Genomic DNA, 21,883 nt, shown 5'->3' on the forward strand with positions numbered 1-21,883 from the left:
TGTTGGCAGCACTGCTATAATATTGGGGTACATGAGTCCCTATGAATCAGCACTCCTGTATCCTCTGGACAATTCCTAGTAGTACTATTGCTGGGTTGTAGGGTAACTCTATTTTTAATTTTTTGAGGAACCCCCACACTGCTTTCCAGAGTGGCTGTACCTGTTTGCATTCCTACCAACAGTAGGATTTTTTCTAAGAATGCCAGGTTGGTTTAACATCTGAAAATCAATTAATGTAATATTAATAAAGAAAAGCATGATCTTCTTAGCAGATGTAGAAAAAGCACTTGATAACATCCAAAACTCATTTAAGATTAAACACTCTCAACAAACTGGGGCACCTGGGTGGCTCAGTCAGTTGAGCGTCCAACTCTTGGTTTCAGCTCAGGTCATGATCTCACGGTTCATGAGATTGAGCCCTGCATCAGGCTCTGGGCTGACAGTGTGCAGTCTGTCTGGGATTCTCTCTCTGCCCTTCCCCCATTCATGCTATCTCTGTCTCTCAAATAAATAAACTTAAAAAATAATAATAATAAAATTAAAAAAAAAACTCTCAACAAGCTAGAAGTAGAGGGAAACTTCAACCTGATAATGGGCATCTACAAAATCCAGGCAGCTAAGATTATACATAATGATGGAAGATTGAATGCTTTTCCCCTAAGATCAGGAACAAGGCAAAGCGGTTCCCTCTCACTACCTGTATTCGACATCCTATTAGCCAGCTCAGAGGGGGTGAGAGGAAAGGAGGGAGGGGGTGAGAGGAAAGGAGGGAGGGGGTGAGAGGAAAGGAGGGAGGGGGTGAGAGGAAAGGAGGGAGGGGGTGAGAGGAAAGGAGGGAGGGGGTGAGAGGAAAGGAGGGAGGGGGTGAGAGGAAAGGAGGGAGGGGGTGAGAGGAAAGGAGGGAGGGGGGTGAGAGGAAAGGAGGGAGGGGGGTGAGAGGAAAGGAGGGAGGGGGTGAGAGGAAAGGAGGGAGGGGGAGAGAGGAAAGGAGGGAGGGGGAGAGAGGAAAGGAGGGAGGGGGAGAGAGGAAAGGAGGGAGGGGGAGAGAGGAAAGAGGGAGGGGGAGAGGAAAGGAGGGAGGGGAGAGAGGAAAGGAGGGAGGGGGAGAGAGGAAAGGAGGGAGGGGGAGAGAGGAAAGGAGGGAGGGGGAGAGAGGAAAGGAGGAAAGAAGGAAGAAAAGGCATTCACATTGGAAAGGACAAATAAACCTGTCCTTATTTACAGATGACATAATCTTTCAAGTAAAAAAACCTATGGAATTCACACAAAAAAACTATAAATAATGAACAAGTTCAGCAAGGTTGCAGAAGATCAAAGTGCAAAAATCTACTGTACTTCTATTTACTAGGAATGAACAATCTAAAAAATCAAATTAACAATTTCACTCACAGTAATATCAAAAAGAATAAAATACTTAGGAATAAATTTAACAAAATACATATAAGACTTATACATTAAAAGCTACAGGGGCGCCTGGGTGCTCAGTCGGTTAAGTATCTGACTTTGGCTTAGGTCATGATCTCACGGTTTCGTGAGTTTGAGGGCCCGCATTAGGATCTGTGCTGACAGTCCAGAGGCTGGAGCCTGCTTAGGATTCTGTGTCTCCCCCTCTCTCTTTCTCTCTCTCTCTCCTCTGCCCCTCCCCCACTTGCACTCTCTCTCTCAAAAATAAACATGAAAAAAATGAAAAAAAAAAAAAAAACCCTACAAAACATAGCCAGAAGACATAAAAAACCTATTATTGATGAAAAGATAACCATGTTCATTGACTGGAAGACTTAATATTGTTAAGATACCAATTCTCCCCAAATTGACTTACAGATTCAATACAATCCCTATAAAAATCACAACTGGCTCTTTTACAGATAGGAATGGACAAGGTGTTCTTAAATTTTATTTGAATGCAAAGAATCCAGGAAAAAACAAAACAATCTTGGAAAAAGAAGAACAAAAGTGAAGACTTCCACTTTCCCTATTCTGATGCTACAGCAATCAAGAGAGTATGGAATTAAGGATAGACATAGAATCAATGGAACCAAACTGAGATTCTAGAAATAAATTCATTCATAGTCAACTGATAACCAACAAGCAGGCCAATGCAAATCAGTGGGAAAAGACAGTCTTTTCAAGAAATGGCATGGGGACAACTGAATAACCACACACAAAAAGATGAAGTTAGACCCTTATGTTAAACCATACACAAAAAAATCAACTCAAACATATCACAGACCTAAATATAAGAGCTAAAACTATAAAACTCTTACAAGAAAACATAAGAGTAAATTTTCACGACCTTGGGTTAGGCAAAGATTTCCTACATATGACACCAAGAATGCAAGTGATACTGGATCAAGAAACTGTATTCAGAATCTATAAGGAACTCTTACAAATCAATAGGAAGAAAACAATGAAAAATGGGCAAAAAAATATGAATAGACATTTGTCCCAAGATGACCCATGAACAGGCCAAAAAGCAAATGAAATGATGCTCAACATCATTAGTCATTAGGGAACTGCATATTAAAACCACAATGATACCATTTTACAACCACTAGAATGGCTATAATAAAAAAGACAAGAAATAAGTCTTAACAAGAATAAAAAAAAATAGAACCCTCATGCATTGATGGCTAAGAATGGAAAATGGTACAGCCATTTTAGTAACTTCTTAAAAAGTTAAAGCATAAAATTGCCACATGACTCAGAAGTTCTGCTCTTAGGTCCTCTATCCAAGAAAAAAAACGAAACCAAAAACAAGTCCACACAAAAGCTTGTACATCAACGTTCACAGCAGAACTATTCATAATAGCCAATAAATGGAAATAATCCAAATGTCCATTAACTCATGAATGGATAAACAAACTGTAGTATACCCACACAGTGGATTACTCTTCAGCAATAAAACGGAATGAAGTACTGATACATGCTACAGATAGATGAATCCTGGACAAAATATCAGCAAATTGAATGCAACAAATAAAAAAGATTATACACCAACCAAGAAGGATTTATTCCAAGAATGCAAGGCTGATTTTATCTGAAAAATAAATATAATATGCCATGTTAATAGCATAAACAAAAAGAACATGATCATCTCAATAAATGCTAAGTAGAAGAAGCCACACACTACAGGCCACTTACTGTACAATTCCATTTATGTGAAACATCCAGAAAAAGCAAATATATAGAGAAAGAAAGCTATTGGTTATCTGGGGCTAGGGTGGGAACAAGAAGAGAATGGGCACAAAGCATCTTTTCGGGGTGATGGAAATGTTCTAAAATTGAATTATATCAATAGTTGCACAATTCTCTAAATTTACTAAAAATATTTGAATTGTACATTTAAAATGAGTGAACTATATGGTATATAAACTTCAACAAAGTTATTCTCTGAAAAGATAATAACCTAAATTCTAACTACAACACAAGATGATTAACATCTTAAAAGCAATATACTCTCTTATCACTGTATAATGTTGAACTAAAAAATGAACTTGCTGGGGTGCCTGAGTGGCTCAGTCAGTTAAGTGTCCAACTCTTGATTTCGACCCAGGTCATGATCTCATGGTTCATGCTTGGGATTCCCTCTCTCTCTCTCTCTCTCTCTCCCTCTCTCTCTGCCTCATTGTCCCCAGCAAGCAAGTGCATGCACACACTCCCTCAAAAAAAAAAAAAAAAAAACTTTATAAAAAATGAACTTGCCATGATTAAATAAATGGTTTCCTGAAAAATAAAAACAGTCCTAAACAGTCAATTTTTTACTGACCAGAATTTTGTTTAGAGCCTGATGATCCTCCATGTTCTAGCTTTGCTTTCTTCTTCTTTGATGATGATGATGATGACTCAGAAGATACTGAACGTTTTTCTACTACAGGAGTGGAAAGAGCTCGTTTTTTGAACAGCTCTCGTTCTCTCAACAGGCTTGGATCCATATTTCTGCAAAGATATAAGTAAATATCTTCAATACAGATTCTAATCACTCAAACCTATAGGCCAAATCCATAGGTCCCAAGAAGAATTACTTCCAAACAAAACTACCTTTTATTATAAGTTCTCCAGCACTTGTTTTAATTCACTTAGTGATTCACTTAACAATCTTCAGTTAGTGCCAGGAACTGTGCTAGGCACTAATAAAGAGAAATAGAATTAGTCTCTAAAGCTCTAGGAACTGCACTGTCCCATATGATACCCACTGGTCACATGTGCCTATGGAACACATGAAATGGGGCTACAGTTGAAACGTACACACTAGATCTAAAAGATTTAGCACAAAAGAACTTTTAAAACTACTGATGAGATTTTTAAGTTCATTTTTTTGAGAGAGAGAGAGAGAGCACGCAGGGGAAGGGCATAGAGATAGGGAGAGAGAGAATCTGCGCTGACAGCACAGAGCCTGACACAGGGCTCCATCTCATGAACCGTGAGATCAGGACCTGAGCTGATATCAAGAGTTGGACACTTAGCCTACTAAGCCGAGACACCTCATGAGGAGATATTTTATCACATGTTGATGTGATAATATTTTGGATATCCTAGGTTAAAAAAAATATTAAAACTAATTTCCCCCAACCATATGATCATCTCAATAAATGCAGAAAAAGCATTTGACAAAATACAAAATCTGTTCAGGATAAAAACTCTCAACGAAGTGGGTTTAGAGGGAACATATCTCAACATAACATAATAAAGATCAAAATGAAAAACTCAAAGCTCACATCATACTCCATGGTAAAAAAAGTGAGAGCTTTTTCTCCAAGATCAGGAATAAGACAAGGATGTCCACTCTCACCAGTTTTATTCAATATAGCAGTGGAAGTTCTAGATACAGCAAACAGACAAGAAAAATAAAAAGCATCCAAACTTGTAATGAAAATGTGAAACTGTCATTATTTCCAGAAGACATGATACTATATACAGAAAACCCTAAAGACTCCACCAAAAAATTAGTAAATGAATTCAGTATAGTTGCAGGATACAAAATTAATGTACAGAAATCTCTTCTGTTCCTATACACTAATAACAAAGTAGGAGAAAGAGAAATTAAGAAAACAATCCCACTTACAATTGCACCAAAAAGAATTAAATACTCAGGAATAAATTTAACCAAGGAGAGCAAAGACCTACATACACTCTGAAAACTAAAGGACACTGATGAAAGAAACTAAAGGTGAAACAAATAGATATTCCATGCTCATGGATTAGAAGAACATCATTAAAATGTCCTTACTACCCAAAGCAATTTTCAGATTCAATGAAATCCCAATCAAAATACCAATAGCATTTTTCACAAAACTAGAATAAGATAATCCTAAAATTTGTATGAAACCACAAAAAACCCTGAATAGCCAAAAGAATCTTGAAAAAGAAGCACAAAAAACTGGAGGTATCATGATCCCAGGTATCAGGATATACTACAAAGCTACAGTAATCAAACAGTATGGTGCTGACCCAAAAAGAGATACATAGATCAACAGAACAGAAGAGAGAGGCCAAAAATAAACCGACCCTTACTGGTCAATGAATTCATGACAAAGGAAGCAAGAACATACAATGGGAAAAAGAATCTTCAACAAATGGTGCTGGGAAAACTAGACAGCTACAGGCAAAAAAGAAACTGAACCACTTCTTACACCATACACAAAAATAAACTAAAATGGATTAAAGACCAAATGTGAGACCTGAAACCTTAAAACTCCTAAAAGAAAAATACAGACAGTAATCTGTTGGACACTGGCCTTAGCAACACTTTTCTAGATGTGTCGCCTCAGGCAAGGGAAACAAAAGCCAAAATAAACTATTGGGACTTCATCAAAACAAAAAGCTTGTGCACAGCAAAGGAAACCATCAACAAAACAAAAAGATAACCTACTGAATGGGAGAAGATAATTGCAAATGATATATCTGATAAGGGGTTAATATCCAAAATAAAGAAGTTATATCACACACACACACACACACACACACACACCAAAAAAACCCCCACTAACAATTCAATTAAAAATGCGTAGAGGATGTAGAGGATGGGGCGCCTGGGTGGCGCAGTCGGTTAAGCGTCCGACTTCAGCCAGGTCACGATCTCGCGGTCCGTGAGTTCGAGCCCCGCGTCAGGCTCTGGGCTGATGGCTCAGAGCCTGGAGCCTGTTTCCGATTCTGTGTCTCCCTCTCTCTCTCCCCTCCCCCGTTCATGCTCTGTCTCTCTCTGTCCCAAAAATAAATAAACGTTGAAAAAAAAAATTAAAAAAAAAAAAAATGCGTAGAGGACCTGAATAGACGTTTTTCAAAGATGACATACAAATGGCCAACAGACACATGAAGAGATACTTAATATTACTAATCATCAAGGAAATGCAAATCAAAACCACAATAAGATATCTCCTCACACCAGTCAGAATGGCTGTTATAAAAAAGAAATAACATGTGCAGACAAGGATGTGGAGAAAAAGCAACCCTCATGCACCACCAAGGGGAATGCAAACTGGTACAGCCACTGTGGAAAACAGTATAGAGGTTCCAAAAAATTAAAAATAGATATACTATATGATCCAATAATTTCCCTGGTATTTACCCAAAGAAAACAAAAGCACTATCAAAGAGATAAATGCAGCCCTGTTTATGGCAGCATTCTTTATAATCGCCAAGATATGGAAGCAACCCAACTGTATTAACAGATAAATGGACAAAGAAAATAAATGTGGCATGTGTAATGTGTAGACACATACATATATATGTATACATATGTGTGTATACACATATATGTATACACACATATATGTATACACACATATGTGTATACATACACATATGTGTGTACACACACATACTCACACAATGGACTATCAGCCACAAAAAGAATGAGATCTTGCCCTCTGAGACAAGGGTGGACCTAGAGGGTATTATACTAAGCAAAATAAGCAGAGAGGTAAATACTATATGATTTCATTTACACTTGTCATCTAAAAAACAAATGAACAGACTCTTAAATACAGAGAACAAGCTGGTGGTTGCCAGAGGAGAGGTTGGTGGGGGGATGGGCAAAATAGGTAAAGGGTATTAAAAAGTATAAACTTAAAAATAAATAAAAAGTATAAACTTCCAGTTATTTTTTTTTCAAACTTCCAGTTATAAAATAAATATGTCGTGGAGATGAAAAGTACAGCATTAGGGAATATACTCAATAATAATGCAATAATGTTGCATGGTGAAAAACGGTGGCTGTACCTATCACAGAGAGCATTTAGTAATGTATGTAACTGTTGAATCAACATGTTGTACACCTAGGGGTGCCCAGGTGGTTCAGTCAATCATCCGACTCTTGATTTCGCCTCAGGTCATGATCTCACAGTTTTCACGGGTTTGAGCCCCCCACATCAGGCTCTGTGCTGGCAACACGGAGCCTGCTTGGGACAGGGAATCTCTGCCTTCCCCTTTCCCACTTGTGTTCTCTCTCAAATAATAAAACAAAATAAAAACCTAAAAAAAAATGCTGTATACCTAAAACTAATATAACATTGTATGTCAATTATACTTCAATAAAGACAAATTAAAACTGATTTTTTTTAATTAAAACATTTTACAGGCCACCTGCGTGGCTTAGTTGGTTAAGTGTCCAACTCTTGGTTTCGGCTCAAGTTGTGATGTTGGTGAGTTCAAGCTTGCATCCAGCTTTGCACTGACCACGTGGAGTCTGCTTGGGATTCTCTCCCTCTCTCTCTGCCCCTCCCCTGCACACATAGGCACGCTCTCTCCCTCTCTAACTAAATAAACATGTTTTAAAAACAAATTTTTAAACTACATGTGTGGCTCATGTTTGCAGCTCTCATTGTATTTCTATTGGACAACACTGCTCTAGAAACATCAGACTACTCGGCAGAAGTTAGGAAGCAGATATAGGTTCATTGGGGGAAAAAATCATCAGAATTACTTATAAATGAAAAGATGTCTTTCAAAACTGGTGAATTCTTGGGGCGCCTGGGTGGCTCAATGGGTTGAACATTGGACTCTTGATTTCGGCTTAGGTCATGATCCCAGAGTTGTGGGATCAACCTGAGTCAGGCCCCGTGCTGACCGTGGAACCTGCTTAAAATTCTTTCTCTCTCTCTCTTTTTCTCTCCCCCCCTCCCCGCCCCCTCTGCCCCACTCCTCTGCTCCCTCTCACTCTCTCAAAAAACAAAACAAAACAAAACAAAAATTTGTTTTTTTAATTAAAAAAAGGGGCACTGGGTGGCTCAGTCGATTAAGCATCTGACTTGATTTCAGCTAAAATCATGATCTCACAGTTCATGAGTTCAATCCCCACATCAGGCTCTGTGGTGATAGCACAGAGCCTGCCTGGGATTCTCTGTCTCCCTCTCTCTTTTCCACACCCCACATTAGCTCTCATATAAACATTAAAAAAATAATATTAATAAAAAATAAATTTAAAAAATTAAATTAAAAAAGACCTGGTGAACTCTATGTCATTGTGTGATAAGAAGGCTTGATTACAACTTGTTAGAAATATCTACAGAAAATTCCTGATTTAGAGGGAGGTGGCACTAGATCTCTTGTTTTTTTCCGCAGTTCTAAAACTTCAGAGTCCTAAGCAACTTTAGTACAGCCAGGGAAGCCACAGATCATTCAACAAGTTTTTGTTTTTTGTTGGTTTTTTTTAATGTTTATTTTTGAGAGACAGCATGAGCAGGGGAGAGAGAGGGAGACACAGACCTGGAAGCAGGCTCCAGCTGTCAGCACAGAGCCCGACACAGGACTCAAACCCACAAACCTTGAGATCATGACTGAGCTGAAACCAAGAGTGGGCTGCTTAACTAACTGAACCACCCAGGTGCCCCACAAGTATTTTAAAATGTTCCTCTCTTCAGGCACCTGGGTGGCTCAGTCAGCTAAGCAGCCCACTCTTGGGTTTCAGCTCAGGTCATGATCTCACCATTCATGGGTTTGAGCCTCAAGTCGGGCTCTGTGGAGCCTGTTTGGGGGTCCCTCTCTCCCTGCCCTTCCCCTACTCTTGGTCTGTCTCTCAAAATAAATAAATAAACTTTAAAAAAAAAATTTTTAGGGGCACCTGGGTGGCTCAGTCGGTTAAGTGGCCAACTCTGGCTCAGATCATGATCTCATGGCTCCTAAGTTCGAGCCCAGCATGGGGCTCTCCGCTATCACTGCAAAGCCCTCTTCAGATCCTCTGTCACCCACTCTCTCTGCCCCTCCCCGGCTCGTGCTCGCCCTCTCTCAAAAATAAATATTAAAAAAATAATAATAAAAAGAATTAAAAAATAAAAATCTCAATCTGTCAAAAAATTTTTTTCTAAATAAATAAAAAATCAAATGTTCTTCTCTTATTTTACAATCCAGTAACTGCACTACTCGGTACTTACCCAAAGAATAGGAAAACTCTAATTTGAAAAGATATATCATCCCTATGTTTATTGCAGCATTATTTACAAGTCAAATTATGGAACCAGCCCAAGTGTCCATTAGAAGATGAATGGATAAAGAAGATGAGGTACACATTATATATATATATATATATATATATATATATACACACACACACACACACACACACACACACGTACACAATGGAATATTATTCAGCCATAATGAAATCTTGCCATTTGCAACAACACAGATCGATCTAGAGAGTATAATGCTAAGTAAAACAAGCCAGCCAAAGAAAGACAAATACCATATGACTTCACTCATGTGTGGAATTTAAGAAACAAAAAAAAAAAGGGAAAAAAAAAAAAAGACAACCCAAAAAAGAGTCTTAACTATAGAGAACAAATTGATGGTTACCAGAGGGGAGGTGGGCAGGGGATGGGGAAAATAGAGAAGGGAATTAACAGTATACTTATTTTTTTTTTTAAGTTTATTTATTTTGAGAGACCGTGCAAGCAAGAGCAGGGGAGGGGCAGAGAGGGAGAGAATCCCCAGCAGGCTCTGCGTGTTGTCAGCACGGAGCTCCATGAGAGGCTCAAAACCCCCAAACTGTGAGATCATGTCCTGAGCCAAAATCAAGAGCCGTATGCTCAACCACCTGAGCCACCCAGGTGCCCCAAAGGTACACTTATGTTGATGAGCATGGAGTAATATATGGAACTGGTGAATCATTATATTGTACACCTGAAACTAATGTAACATTGTACGTTAACTACACCGGAATTGAAATTTTAAAAAGTTCCTCTCTTCAGACCCATAAGCACAGGATAAACTGATGGTTGCCAAAGGAGGGATTGATGGGGGATATGAAAATGGGCAAAATGGGTGAAAGGGAGTAGGCTATCGAGGCCTCTAGTTAAGGAAAGAATAAATCACCAGGATGAAAAGTTTAGCACAGGGAATAGAGTCAATGGTACTATAACAGCACTGTATGGTGACAGATGGTAGCTACACTTCTGGTGAGCACAGCATAAGGCACAGAGTTGTACAAATCACTATTCTGTATATTCGAAGCTAATGTAACATTGTGTGTCAATTATACCTCTATAAAGAAAAAAAGTTCCTCTCTTGTTTGAACTCTCCTAGAACACCATGGAGTCTAGGAAGCACACAAACTGACACAAAATGATTTCTGCATTCTTCACAAGTAGGAAAGGAAGGTCTGGGAGGAAAAAGATTGTATCTTAATTTTGAAAGCCTTCATGCACAGAGCAGCTCAATAAATATTTGTTATATGAATAACGAACACAAAAACACCTTTAAATTGCTCTAGCCTCGTTACAGGTTTCACAGGCCTTTATTAAATGTCTTGTGTTTGTGACCTCAATCTTTGTGTACTTGTCTTGTGTTTGCATAACTCCCAAGCTTTGAAGGGTTCTGGAAGATAAACCCTTGCCTTCACGCAGCTTAAGCTGAAGAACATGAAAGGATTGAGCACCTCACTTAAAAAGCAATGGATAAAATGTGACTCAGAGTGGTAAAAGTTAAAAATGTAATAAGCACTGATAAGAAATAATCAGAGTAAACTTTATTTGAGTGAGAGTCACAGGCACTGGAATCCAAGGACCTGACTTCTCTCAGTACTACTCTCTAAACTGCAACATGACCCTAGGCCATCCACTAGACCTAAATCCAATTTTATCATAGGCAAAATGAAGACACTTACCAATACTGTCTACATCTAGCCCAACTTTAAAATGAGACATGAAAAGCATTTTTTTAAAAATAAAGCAATACAAGTATGTGTTATTTCAGTGTTACTATTCTGGGTTGGATCTGAAAAAAAATGATTATACCAGGGTGAGGAAGGTGGGAGACAGTCCTGAGGAGGGGAGGGAAAGTGTGGGAGAAAAAAGGAGAAATCTCAAGTGATAAAGTGGGGGCAACAAGCCTAAAACAGAAAATATGTGTAGATGTTTATTTCACCTTGTAAAGACAGGTAATTAAGCCAGGCTTTTAATCATGATTTCAACACACTTAAATGAAAGCCTTACAGTTCACAAAAACCCTAAATCTTTACAGCATTTGAGCCTCACAACTCTTTGAGACGAAACCTGTTAGTTTTACTCATTTTAATGTGAAATCTGAAGTGAAGAGGTACAATTAAGGTCACACAGCTGTAAGTACCTAGGCCAGGACGTGAATACCCTGCCTACTAAATCAAATGCGTCCTACTCCAGACCTGAAATGCTGGTAAAGGCCTCTAAGACAAAGGCGACCTGTGTGACACGGGTACCATTCAATGGCACCTAGAGCAAAAGACTTAATGTCCTCTTTCTCACCATCGCATGCTCCACCTAACTTTTCCTCCTTTTTTTCAGACTACTCAATTTGTCCTGTTTTACATACACTGACTTGGGTAGTAGACAGGATACATCACCATGCCCATTTTCCCTAAAACAACAACAAAAATCATCAGCACAACTCGGGGATCAAGTGTTCCTCCATGGATGGTCACTGAGAAGCCAAAACTTAAATCAGAACCTTCTGGCTCGAAATCACACGTTCTTTCCACGGTATCGTTCGATTTTTCTTCAACCTTTCTACTTTTCCTTCTTTCCCTGCGTAAGCCCCAGAGCGGCCCCTGGCACCTAAGAATACTGCTAAGAACAGTCAGCAAGGTATGAAATGAGACTGCCTACCTCTTAAATGACAGGAATGTAGGGTGGGACGAAAAGGTATCGTAGCGTTTTGATTTGGAACAGGTCTTTAGACTTTGCAGACAACAACTGTAATAACTGAAGTTTAGGAATCTTTACAAACCAAGTCTCCAACAGACAGCTTAAAAAAAAAAAAAAATCGTGAAGATGCATCTAAATCACAGCCTTTAGCTGGACACCGTGGTTCCCCAAACTCCACACACGTTTCGCTCGGCTACTGTTAAAGTCGGAGGCTAAGAAGAGACACAATCAGCTCTTCGACTGCCAATATCCTCTCTTTCCAACCCAAAAGTTTGCTCAATGGACCTCCGGCCTAAAAGACAATGCCCCCAAGAAGTTGTTACTGTGTTTGGTGTTTCGCGCAGAGAACCGCGGCCCCCAGCCTCCGGAGAGATGGAAGACTAGCTCGCCGCTCGGGAGGAGGCGGTCCTGAGGAACAACAGGCCGGGGCTCCGCTCCCTCACCCGGCGGCTGCAGCCCCTACCTGAGCGAGGAGGGCCACCCCACGCGACCGGCCGCCGCCTCCCAGCGCCTCCACCTCGACCAGCCGCCCACGCCCGCGTGGCCACCGCTTCCTGCTTCTCGTCAGCGCCCCCGCCTGCCCGTACGCACTCCCAGCGCAGCCCCGCCAGGCCGGGGTCTCGGAACTGGCGGCAGCGGCAGCAGCGGCTGCAGCTAAGGCGGCGCGACTCGGCCCCGGACTCCGCCCGCCACTTCCTGATCAGGCTACTAGGAGCTCAGTCCCGGCAGGCACCGCGGCGCCCCCGCCGCCGAGAACGCGCATGCGTCATCACGTGCGCCGACCGGGGTACCGCGGGCGGGCAATCAGCCGTCTGGGGCGTCCTGGATTTCTAAAACAACTAGGGGTTAGGGGGGCGGGGCGGAGAATGAGACAAGCGGCTTGAGAGTAGCCATTGCTAAAAAAAGAAAATCTTTCCTTTGCAGAAGTTTAAAGCTACCAGATCTTCCTCCAGCATGCTCTGGAATCTGTTTAACCCAAGTGGCAATGCGATCTTTCAAGTTATTGAGTATCTACCAGGTGTTTTGTACTTTTCATCGAACGCTAGTCACCAGCACCTAAGTCACCAGTTCCAGCTGTCTTACAAGTGAGGAAACTACAGGCCCAGTGAAGCTAAATGACTTGCTCAACACAGCATAGTTAGCTAGCAAAGGCAAATACGGACGTGGAGCCTGGCTTCTAAAATCCACACCTATCAAAACCCCTAGAAAAGGATTTCGAATTTGGAAGCAACTTAAAGAGGTAGGAATAAAGCCACGAAAAAGATAATTGACGTTACCCACAGCCATCACTGTATTAGAGTGTGTCAAATTTCTGTGGCCTTTCACTCTTCTTATGTATTAGAGTGTGTCGAAGTTCCTGTGGCTGTCATTCGACTCTTATAACCTAAAGCGGCATCAAAGCCAGTGCTCAACTATTCTGTATCTAGTGTTTAATTACTTAGTACTGGTTAGTCAAATACTTAACCTGTGCCTCAGTTTTCTCACCTGAGAAATGGGAATAATAATTGTACTACCATAATGGGGTACTTGCATTGGACTGTTGTGAGGATTAAATGAGATAATACATAAATTTGTATTCAAAATTTGGAAATAAAGCCAAAAGGTGATTTGTGTATGGCTTTTTGAAATTAGTTTCATCCTAGAGGATTTTCTAATAAACCCACTTGATGTTCATCTGACGCCCTCAGGAAATGTAACTTTGCTGGAATAGTACAACCCAGTAAAGTCAGAGATTGGTTAAAAAAAAAAAAAAAAACTAAACTAATGAGTAATAGGGAGAAGGAGCAGGCACCAAGTGAAAAATAGAGACATGGCTATTTGTAATATACTTGAAGCCTCCACCATTGATGTTTAAACTTTTTTTTTAATGTTTGTTTTTGAGAGAGAGGGACAGAACACAAGTGGGGGAGGGGCAGAGAGAGAGGGAGACACAGAATCCGAAGCAGGCTCCAGGCTCTGAGCTATCAGCACAGAGCCCAACAGGGGGCTCGAACCCACAAACCCATGACCTCAGCCAAAGTGGGACGCTCAACCAACTGAGCCACCGAGGTGCCCCACCACCACTGGTGTTTAAATAAATCTTTATAATAATTCAGACCACCTACATATTGGCAGCCTCAGTACTTCCAGGTTAGTGTCAGATTTTATGAAGAATGATCCAAGCCACTAATATAATAGCAATTCATGTCTTACCTCATGAATGAATATAATACCCTGCATACTCTTTGGTGGGAAGTATGGTGACTTATTTTTGTTTTGTTTTTTTTTTTTAATTTTTCAAATGTTTACTTTTGAGGGAGTGCAAGTGGGGTAGGGGCAGAGAAGAGGTAGAGAGAGAATCACAAGCAGACTCTGTGCTGTCAGCGCAAAGCCCAACATGGGGCCTGAACTCACGAGCCCTGAGGTCATGACCTGAGCCAAAGTAAGACACTCAAACAATGGAGCCATCCAGGCACCCCATCAGAGAAATGTAATTTGCATATTTTATGAAACACTCTTCTGTCCTAACCTACTACCCCAACTCAGTATAATCACAGGATTCTAATATAGTGAATTAATGTTTTTACTATTTTATTTAATTGTGACATATAACAAAATTTGCCATTTCAACCATTTTATTTGCTTTTAATTATTATTTTCTTTTAGAGAGTGTGCAATTGGGGGAGGGGGCAGAGGGAGAGAAAGAGAGAATCTTAAACTGAGTGTGGAGCCCAATGCAGGGCTCAATCCCATGACCCTGGGATCATGACCTGAGCTGAAATCAAGAGTTGAGCACTCAACTGACTGAACCACCCAGGCGCTCCTCAACCATTTTAAAGTATATAATTTGGTGGCATTAACTACATTCATAATCTAGTACAACCATCATTACGGTTTCAAAAATTTTTCATCACCCCAAACAGAAACTTTGTACTCATGAAGCAATAACCTGCCATTCCTTCCTCCCTCCAGCTCCCAGTAATTCCTAATCTACATTCCATCTCTATGAATTTGCCCTAATTCTACATATTTTATACAAGTAGAATAATACAATATTTGTCTCTTACTGTCTGCCTTATTTCACTTAATATAATGTTTTCAAGGAACATCCATGTTGTAGCATGTATCAGAACTTTATTCTTTTTTATGTAGCAGTTTAATTTTACAACTTAATTTTTCACATTATGTAATTGCTTGGGAGAGGAAAACTGAAGACAAATAAGTTTCCTTCATTCTACCATCAAATAATAATTGCCTTTCAACTCCCCTCACCTGTTACTCTATCTCAACACATGAAATAGATACCTAAATTCTCAAAATAGCCAAATTAGCAAATTTAGCTTAGAAAAGCAAATTAGTTCACATCCACACAATCCAAAGCTAAAGTAAGTATTTTGCTTATCACCTGTCCTGGATTTCCGTAGCATTAACTCTTTCTGCTCCATTAGAGCCTTTTCCCCCAGCCTTCTTAGCCTACCCAACCCTGTAAATATCTTCCCAGGTCCCTGCTTCCTTCTCAAACATTCATCCCATAAAGGAGGAATAGTCTTTTTTCCCCTACCTCATTGTAAGTTTTCCAGCAGGGGCCCTGTAATTAGACTAATAAAAGATAAATTAACAAAAGAAAGACAAACAAGTTTATTAATGAGCATCACACATACACATGGGAATACCTGGAGATGAGTAACTCAAAGGGGTGGATAGAACTTGAGTTTATTTAGCATTCTGACAAAAGAACAATAACAAAAGAACTGACTGGCTCAGTCAGTAGAGCATGTATCTCTTGATCTCAGGGTTGTAGCTTCAGGCCCCATATTGGGTATAGAGATTACTTAAAAATGAAATCCTTGGGGCACCTGGGTGGCTCAGTTGGTTAAGTGCTCCAACTTCAGCTCAGGTTGCAGTCTCACGGTTCGTGAGTTCAAGCCCCACATCGGGCTCTGCTGGCAGCATAGAGCCCATTTCGGATTCTCTGTCCCTCCCCCACCCCCCCACCCCCCCCACCCCCGCCGTCTCTCTCAAAAATAAAGAGATATTTAAGAAATAAAGTCCTTAAAAAAATAAAGTTGTCTCCAGTGACTAAATTTGTCCTTCTTGGTAGAGAGAGTAGGGAGGATACTTTTTTTTTTTTTTTTTGAGAACACCTTTATAATTTATTTTCTACTTTTAGGCTAATAGAAGGGAGGGTATAAAGCTTTCTAATATCTGCTTCTCAATTATCTTAAGTTCAAAATAATCTTTATGCCTAAGGGGCATATTTTGTGGAGCATATTCTGCTACCCTACATTCCTCATGCTCACAAAATTTCTCCAAAAAGAAAACATATGCTATTGCCTCCATCTACTAACTTTTACTCTGCAGGGATTAAAATACTGGCCTTGGAGCCAGATAGAACTGGCCTGAATCTCTGCTCCATCATTTACTAGTCCTATGACCTTGAGCCAACACTTGATCTCTCTAATCCTCATTTGTGATGGAAGGATTGTCTTAGTCAGTTTGGGTGGCTATAACAAATTACCACAGAATGGGTGACTGGCTTAAACAACAAACATTTATTTCTCCAAGTTCTGGAGGAAAGTGCAAGCTCAAGGTATCAGCAGGTGTGGTATCTGGTGAGAACCTGCTTCCTGGTTTGCTGATGGCTGCCTTTTTGCTGTGTCCTCACAAGGTTGGGGGTGGAGGGTGGGTGTGTGAGAGAGAGAAAGAAAGGAAGGACACAAACAAGCTCTCTCCTGTCTCTTGTTATAAAGCACTAATCCTATCATGAGCGCTCCACCCTCTTAACCTAATTATCTCCCAAAGGCCCCACCTCCTAATACCAGCCCATTGGGGGTTAGGTTTCAACATACAAATTGAGGAGGAGTTCATAAGGAGAATTAAAATGAGATAATAAATATAAAGCCCTTGCCACAGTATGTGAACTATAGCAAGTAATCAGTAAATTATAGCTATTATTATTATTATTACTTATTAGAACCCAATTCTCCAATTAAACTCTTTTCAAAGGTCACCGATCTGGCTTTCCCAATTGCCAAACCCAATGGCATCTGTGGTAGATTGTGTAATTGTTCATAATTATTCACTTCCTCTTCCTGAACACAAGAGTGGCATGTGACTTGCTTTGGCTAATGGAATGTGAACAGTGTAAGGGTTAAATTGTATTGTAGGGCTAACCTGTAGCCTTAAGAAATAACAGCTTTGTGTTAACACTGTAGATTAAGAGATAATAGCCTTGTCCTATCAATCAAGGGAACAAAAGTTCAAGGAAAATCAACTGGATTAGTGTTTGGATTGGGGCAAGGGCATGTCTGAACGGTTTCCACCCCCATCTGGGAACTATTTCTTTGTTCTGTTCCCAGGTGATGATAAGACAATGTGGTCAGCTATAAAAACTCTGTACCCCGGCTGTTCGAGACTGCACTCTGGTCAAGAGTGTCTGTCCCGATCGGTTGCCTTGCCTCTTATTGCAATAAACTTTGTTGTGACTGTCACTGGTGCCCGTAGCATTCTGTTTCAGAAGTCGTGTGGAAGCAACAAACAGAATGACATATGAGACATCCAAGGAGATTTAATTAAGAGCTAGCTTTAAAAAAACACTGTCTTGCTTTCCCTTTGCCACAAGACACTACCATATTCCAGATTGGGGCACTTTGCCAACCTGATCCTGGAATGAAGATGATATGAAGCATAAGTGTGGCCCATCTGTAATAAACACATAGCATGAGTGAGGAATAAACTTGATGGTTGAAAGCCACTGAATTCCTTCCCAACCTGATACAGTGTGAGTTCACTCACACTTTTTAGCTTTTGCTCCTATAAAGCTATGAAGCTGAGTAGCACCCTGTGTCCTATTGACTTCAAGACTCTTCGTAAGTGGTCAACTGGTATTCTGACACCACATCTATAGTTAGTCTCTACTTTCAACACCATCCTTTTCTGACATAGTTAGCTATCCCAATAACCCCTTGCCTGGCAGTGTCTTCACTGTCTTCCTGATAAGGGCGTATACAGATAGTATATCCATCAGATCTATCTAATGCCACCCTTTACCTTATGCCTTTGACAAGGTGGACTCCCAGACTCATTCTCATCCTTTGAATTCACTCCTTCGTTAGGAGCAATTTGTTGGATCTAATCCCTTTTCAGTACTTTAACCTGATCTCTGAGTCCTGACTAACCCCTTTCACCTCTGCCTTTGGAAGGAGCTTCTTACCTACCAGGATGCTCAACTCTACCCCAAAGTCCCATCCTATCCACAGAAATCTATAGCCCCCTTTTCATCCAGTCCCTTCCTCTTCATCTGAGATTCAGGCTAGTCTCCTTTAAACACACCCACAAAGCTGGGTGTTGAACCACCACTCTCTCTAGGTAACTTTCTTAAAAATAATACTTTGCCCAGACATATATCTCTATTGTAAAGTCCTATCACCTCTGAAGGACCTACATCCCAACCTCAACTGCTTTCCAATATCATCTCCAGTCCCTTTGATGTAGTGCTCCAATCATCATGCCCATCACCTCATGCCATATTCTCCCCACTCAACAAATGCCATGATCTAGGTTCTATCCTAGTGCTATTTGGACACACAGATGAACAATACAAAGTTCCTACCCTAGTGGAGCTATTTTAGTGGGGAAGATGGACATACATACACACTCACAAATATATCTATATACCTGTATCTATATGTAGACATATAAAATGTGTATTTGTATATATAAATATATAAATTATGTATTTGTATAAATATACATTTGTGAGTTTATATATTCATATAAATGAAAAATATGACATAATGTTGGATAACAATATGAAGAATATGAAAGGACCAGAAGATAGGGATTGATAGAATCAGAGAAAGCACCTCTGATAAAGTGAGAATTGAGCACAGAACTGAAGAGGGAAGGTGAACCATGGGAGGAGAGGAGGTGGAGAGAGTTTTTTTAGGTAGAGCAAACTGATGCTTTTTTTGAGGAACTGAGAGAAAGCCAGTGTGGAACAGAGCAAATCTTATAAAGCCTTGCAAGCCATTATAAGGACTTTCACTTAAGGAGTGAAGTCAAGGATGACTGCAAATCTTGGCTTTGAGTAATTGAATGAATGGTGATCCATTCAATGAGATGGGCTGCGCTGGAAAAGAAGCAAGTTTGGAGGAGGAAATTGTTTTGTTTGGCCACATTAAGCTGACAATACCTATCAGACATCTAGGTAGAGTTGTGGGGTAAGAAGTTGGCTGTAGGAGTCAGCCTAGAGATAGTATTTAAAGCCATGGAACTAGATCAGGTCATCTACCAAGAAAATGCAGAGAGATGAGAAAAGGCCAAGCAATGAGCTTTAGGACACTCCAAGTAAGACCACCAAGGGAGCTGAGAAGAAGGTGTCAGTGAAGGAGATAGAGAACCAAGAGGGAGTGGGTATACCAGAAGGCAAGTGAAGAAATTTCGAGAAAAGAAAGGGTTGACCAAATGTCAAATACTGGTGAGAGGTCATACATGATGAAGCTTGAGAATTACCAGTTAGCAGTATTAACCATTTTATACCATCATTTCATACCATGTAGTCATTAATGACCTTCACTAGAGCAGTTTCCATAATATGGATGAATGCCTGAGAACTGAGGGAGGAGACAGAATATCCAGACAATTCTTTTAAGGTTTTTCTAGAAATAGATGCAAAATAATAAAGCAAGAGAGGATACAAAGTCAAGGAAGGATTTGGGTTCAATGGGAGTTAAGGTACCCGAATTGTGTATGTTAATGGTTCTTATCCAATAAAGAAAGAGAAACTTATGATGCAGAGACAAAAGGAAAGTTCTCAAGTCTAAAGCCTCCTTGGACCCCTCAGTGTGGGTTGCTCATGCCCGTGGTTTGCTCCATAGCTCCTAGTGCTTCCCCTATCACAGCTCTGACTACACTGTTCACTTGTCAGTTTTCCCTCCCCATAATAGGCAAACTTGGTGAATGGACAGGGCTACATTTAGGAAGAAAAGCCCATGTTTGTCTGAGGACAACAAAGAGGATGTGTACACGTTTAATGTACTTCTAATGTGTACACATTAGATGAGCCTCATTGGCAGCAGATGGCCATTCACAGAGCCAGAGACCAAAGGCCAAAGGCGCAGAACTTTTAGGCTTCAAAGCACTTTGTGCCTCCTCCCCTTCCTCCCTACTCCTCAACTGGAGCTTCTGGTTTTGAGCGGAAGGTGTCTGCTTCTTTTGTGACCCAAAGCTTCTATCTGCTTTGAGGCCTGGCTTATAGAAGGAGCATAACAAATATTTGTAGAATTTTAAACCTGTCTGTCCCATTGTTCCCTTAACTCTACTTCCCCTTTCTCTTCTCTATCATAATAGAGATCTATCTATTGATCGATCTATCATACCTATGATGTCTGAAAAAAAATCTGATGCTCTCATCTAAATCCTTCCCCTGTTGAACATAAAATTTCAAAGAACACTCACTTTAGTCAAGATGACTATGCAGCACGAAATACCACACATCCCCCTTTTGCTGAATTAGTTGTTGCTACTTCTTTACCAATTACTAGTAATTGGTGTGTTTGTATGTGTGGAGCTACCTCCCTAAAAACATGGATTGTAGTATCAAATCAGAAGATTGCCCCCTGCTTTCTGACGATACCAACCTAGAATCAACCTCTGCTTTCTGATACTTTCCCCAAAGTTACCCAATGGAAGTCCATATCCTATAATGGGTTCTCCGTTAGAACTCTTGCTGAGAGGCATCTGGGTGGCTCAGTTGGTTAAACAACCGACTTCAGCTCAGGTCATGATCTCATGGTTCATGAGTTTGAGCCCCACATCAGACTCTGTGCTGACAGCTCGGAGCCTGGAGCTTGTTTCAGATTCTGTGTCTCCCTCTCTCTCTCTGTCTCTATCCTGCTCACGCTCTCTCAAAAAATAAACATTAAAAAAATCTCTTGCTAAGGTGCTTGGGTGGCTTAGTCGGTTAAGTATCTGACTCTTGGTTTCAGCTCACATCATGACCTCACAGTTTCGTGAGTTCAAGCCCCATGTCCAGCTCTGCGCTGTCAGTGCAGAGCCTGCTTGTGATTTTGTCTCTGCCTGTCCCCTAGTCATGCTCTCTCTCAAATAAAAAAAAAAACAAAAACAAAAAACCTCTTGCTGAGGCATCCTATGACCCCATGTCACGCCTTCCTGCAATAAGTAACAAACCCAACTTGTCCAACAACAGGGGTTCCTTTGGTCCTTTGCTAAAAAACATTGACTCTCCTGTGTATTCCTGTAGCTTTCCGAAGTCTTTAGGCTCAAGTGGCCTCCTATGTACCATTCCTTTCTCCTTCAAGCTCTCTCCCTGTGGCTTTACTCCTGCTCCATCTCTTTCCTCTGAGGTGTTGGCCCCTTATCTCCCTCAGTGGGGGCAATATTGACACTCTGGCCTCCTCTCTCTCAACATGCCTTCTCGCCTTAAGGGTTATGTGTGTGTGTGTGTGTGTGTGTGTGTGTGTGTGTGTGTGTGTACACATACAAATATGTATATGCATACTGGGAGCTTTAACTATGACCTCCAAGTGTGTAATTCACAAATTTGTCTCCCTAGTCCTGACTTTTCTCCTAAACTTCATCTTTTCCATATCCAGATACATACTGGGACCACAAGTCCAAAACTTAGCATCTGCCCTCTTAAACAACTTTCTCCACCTGTTGGGACTTTATGAATGATCCATTAATGGTGTCCTATTTCTCCCAGTCCCTTTATGCTGTAAACTTCAGGGCTAGTTTTGACTCTTCCCTATTCCTCAAGCCCTAAATTC

The 21,883-nt window shown here is 40.6% G+C and overlaps 1 protein-coding gene across 4 annotated transcripts in view; it reads right to left on the reverse strand.

The window, feature by feature from the left end:
- GTF2E2 (general transcription factor IIE subunit 2) overlaps positions 1-12,821 on the reverse strand; it is a 79,498-nt gene extending 66,677 nt beyond the window's left edge. For 2 of the 4 annotated variants that reach the window (XM_019466828.2, XM_019466827.2), the window contains exons 1-2: positions 12,577-12,819; positions 3,767-3,936 (exon numbers count right to left, since the gene is read on the reverse strand). In XM_019466828.2, coding sequence (XP_019322373.1) covers positions 3,767-3,932 — 166 coding nt within the window. In that variant the 5' untranslated portion in view covers positions 3,933-3,936; positions 12,577-12,819. Of the gene's footprint in view, positions 1-3,766; positions 3,937-12,074; positions 12,221-12,576 lie in introns of those variants that run through there. The other 2 variants (XM_053900930.1, XM_019466830.2) reach the window with 2 other exon arrangements.
- Positions 12,822-21,883: the final 9,062 nt, after the last annotated feature.

Source organism: Panthera pardus, unplaced genomic scaffold (genome assembly GCF_024362965.1).
Source record: "Panthera pardus isolate Hobbes unplaced genomic scaffold, ASM2436296v1 HiC_scaffold_13, whole genome shotgun sequence".
Classification (NCBI taxonomy): domain Eukaryota; kingdom Metazoa; phylum Chordata; class Mammalia; order Carnivora; family Felidae; genus Panthera; species Panthera pardus.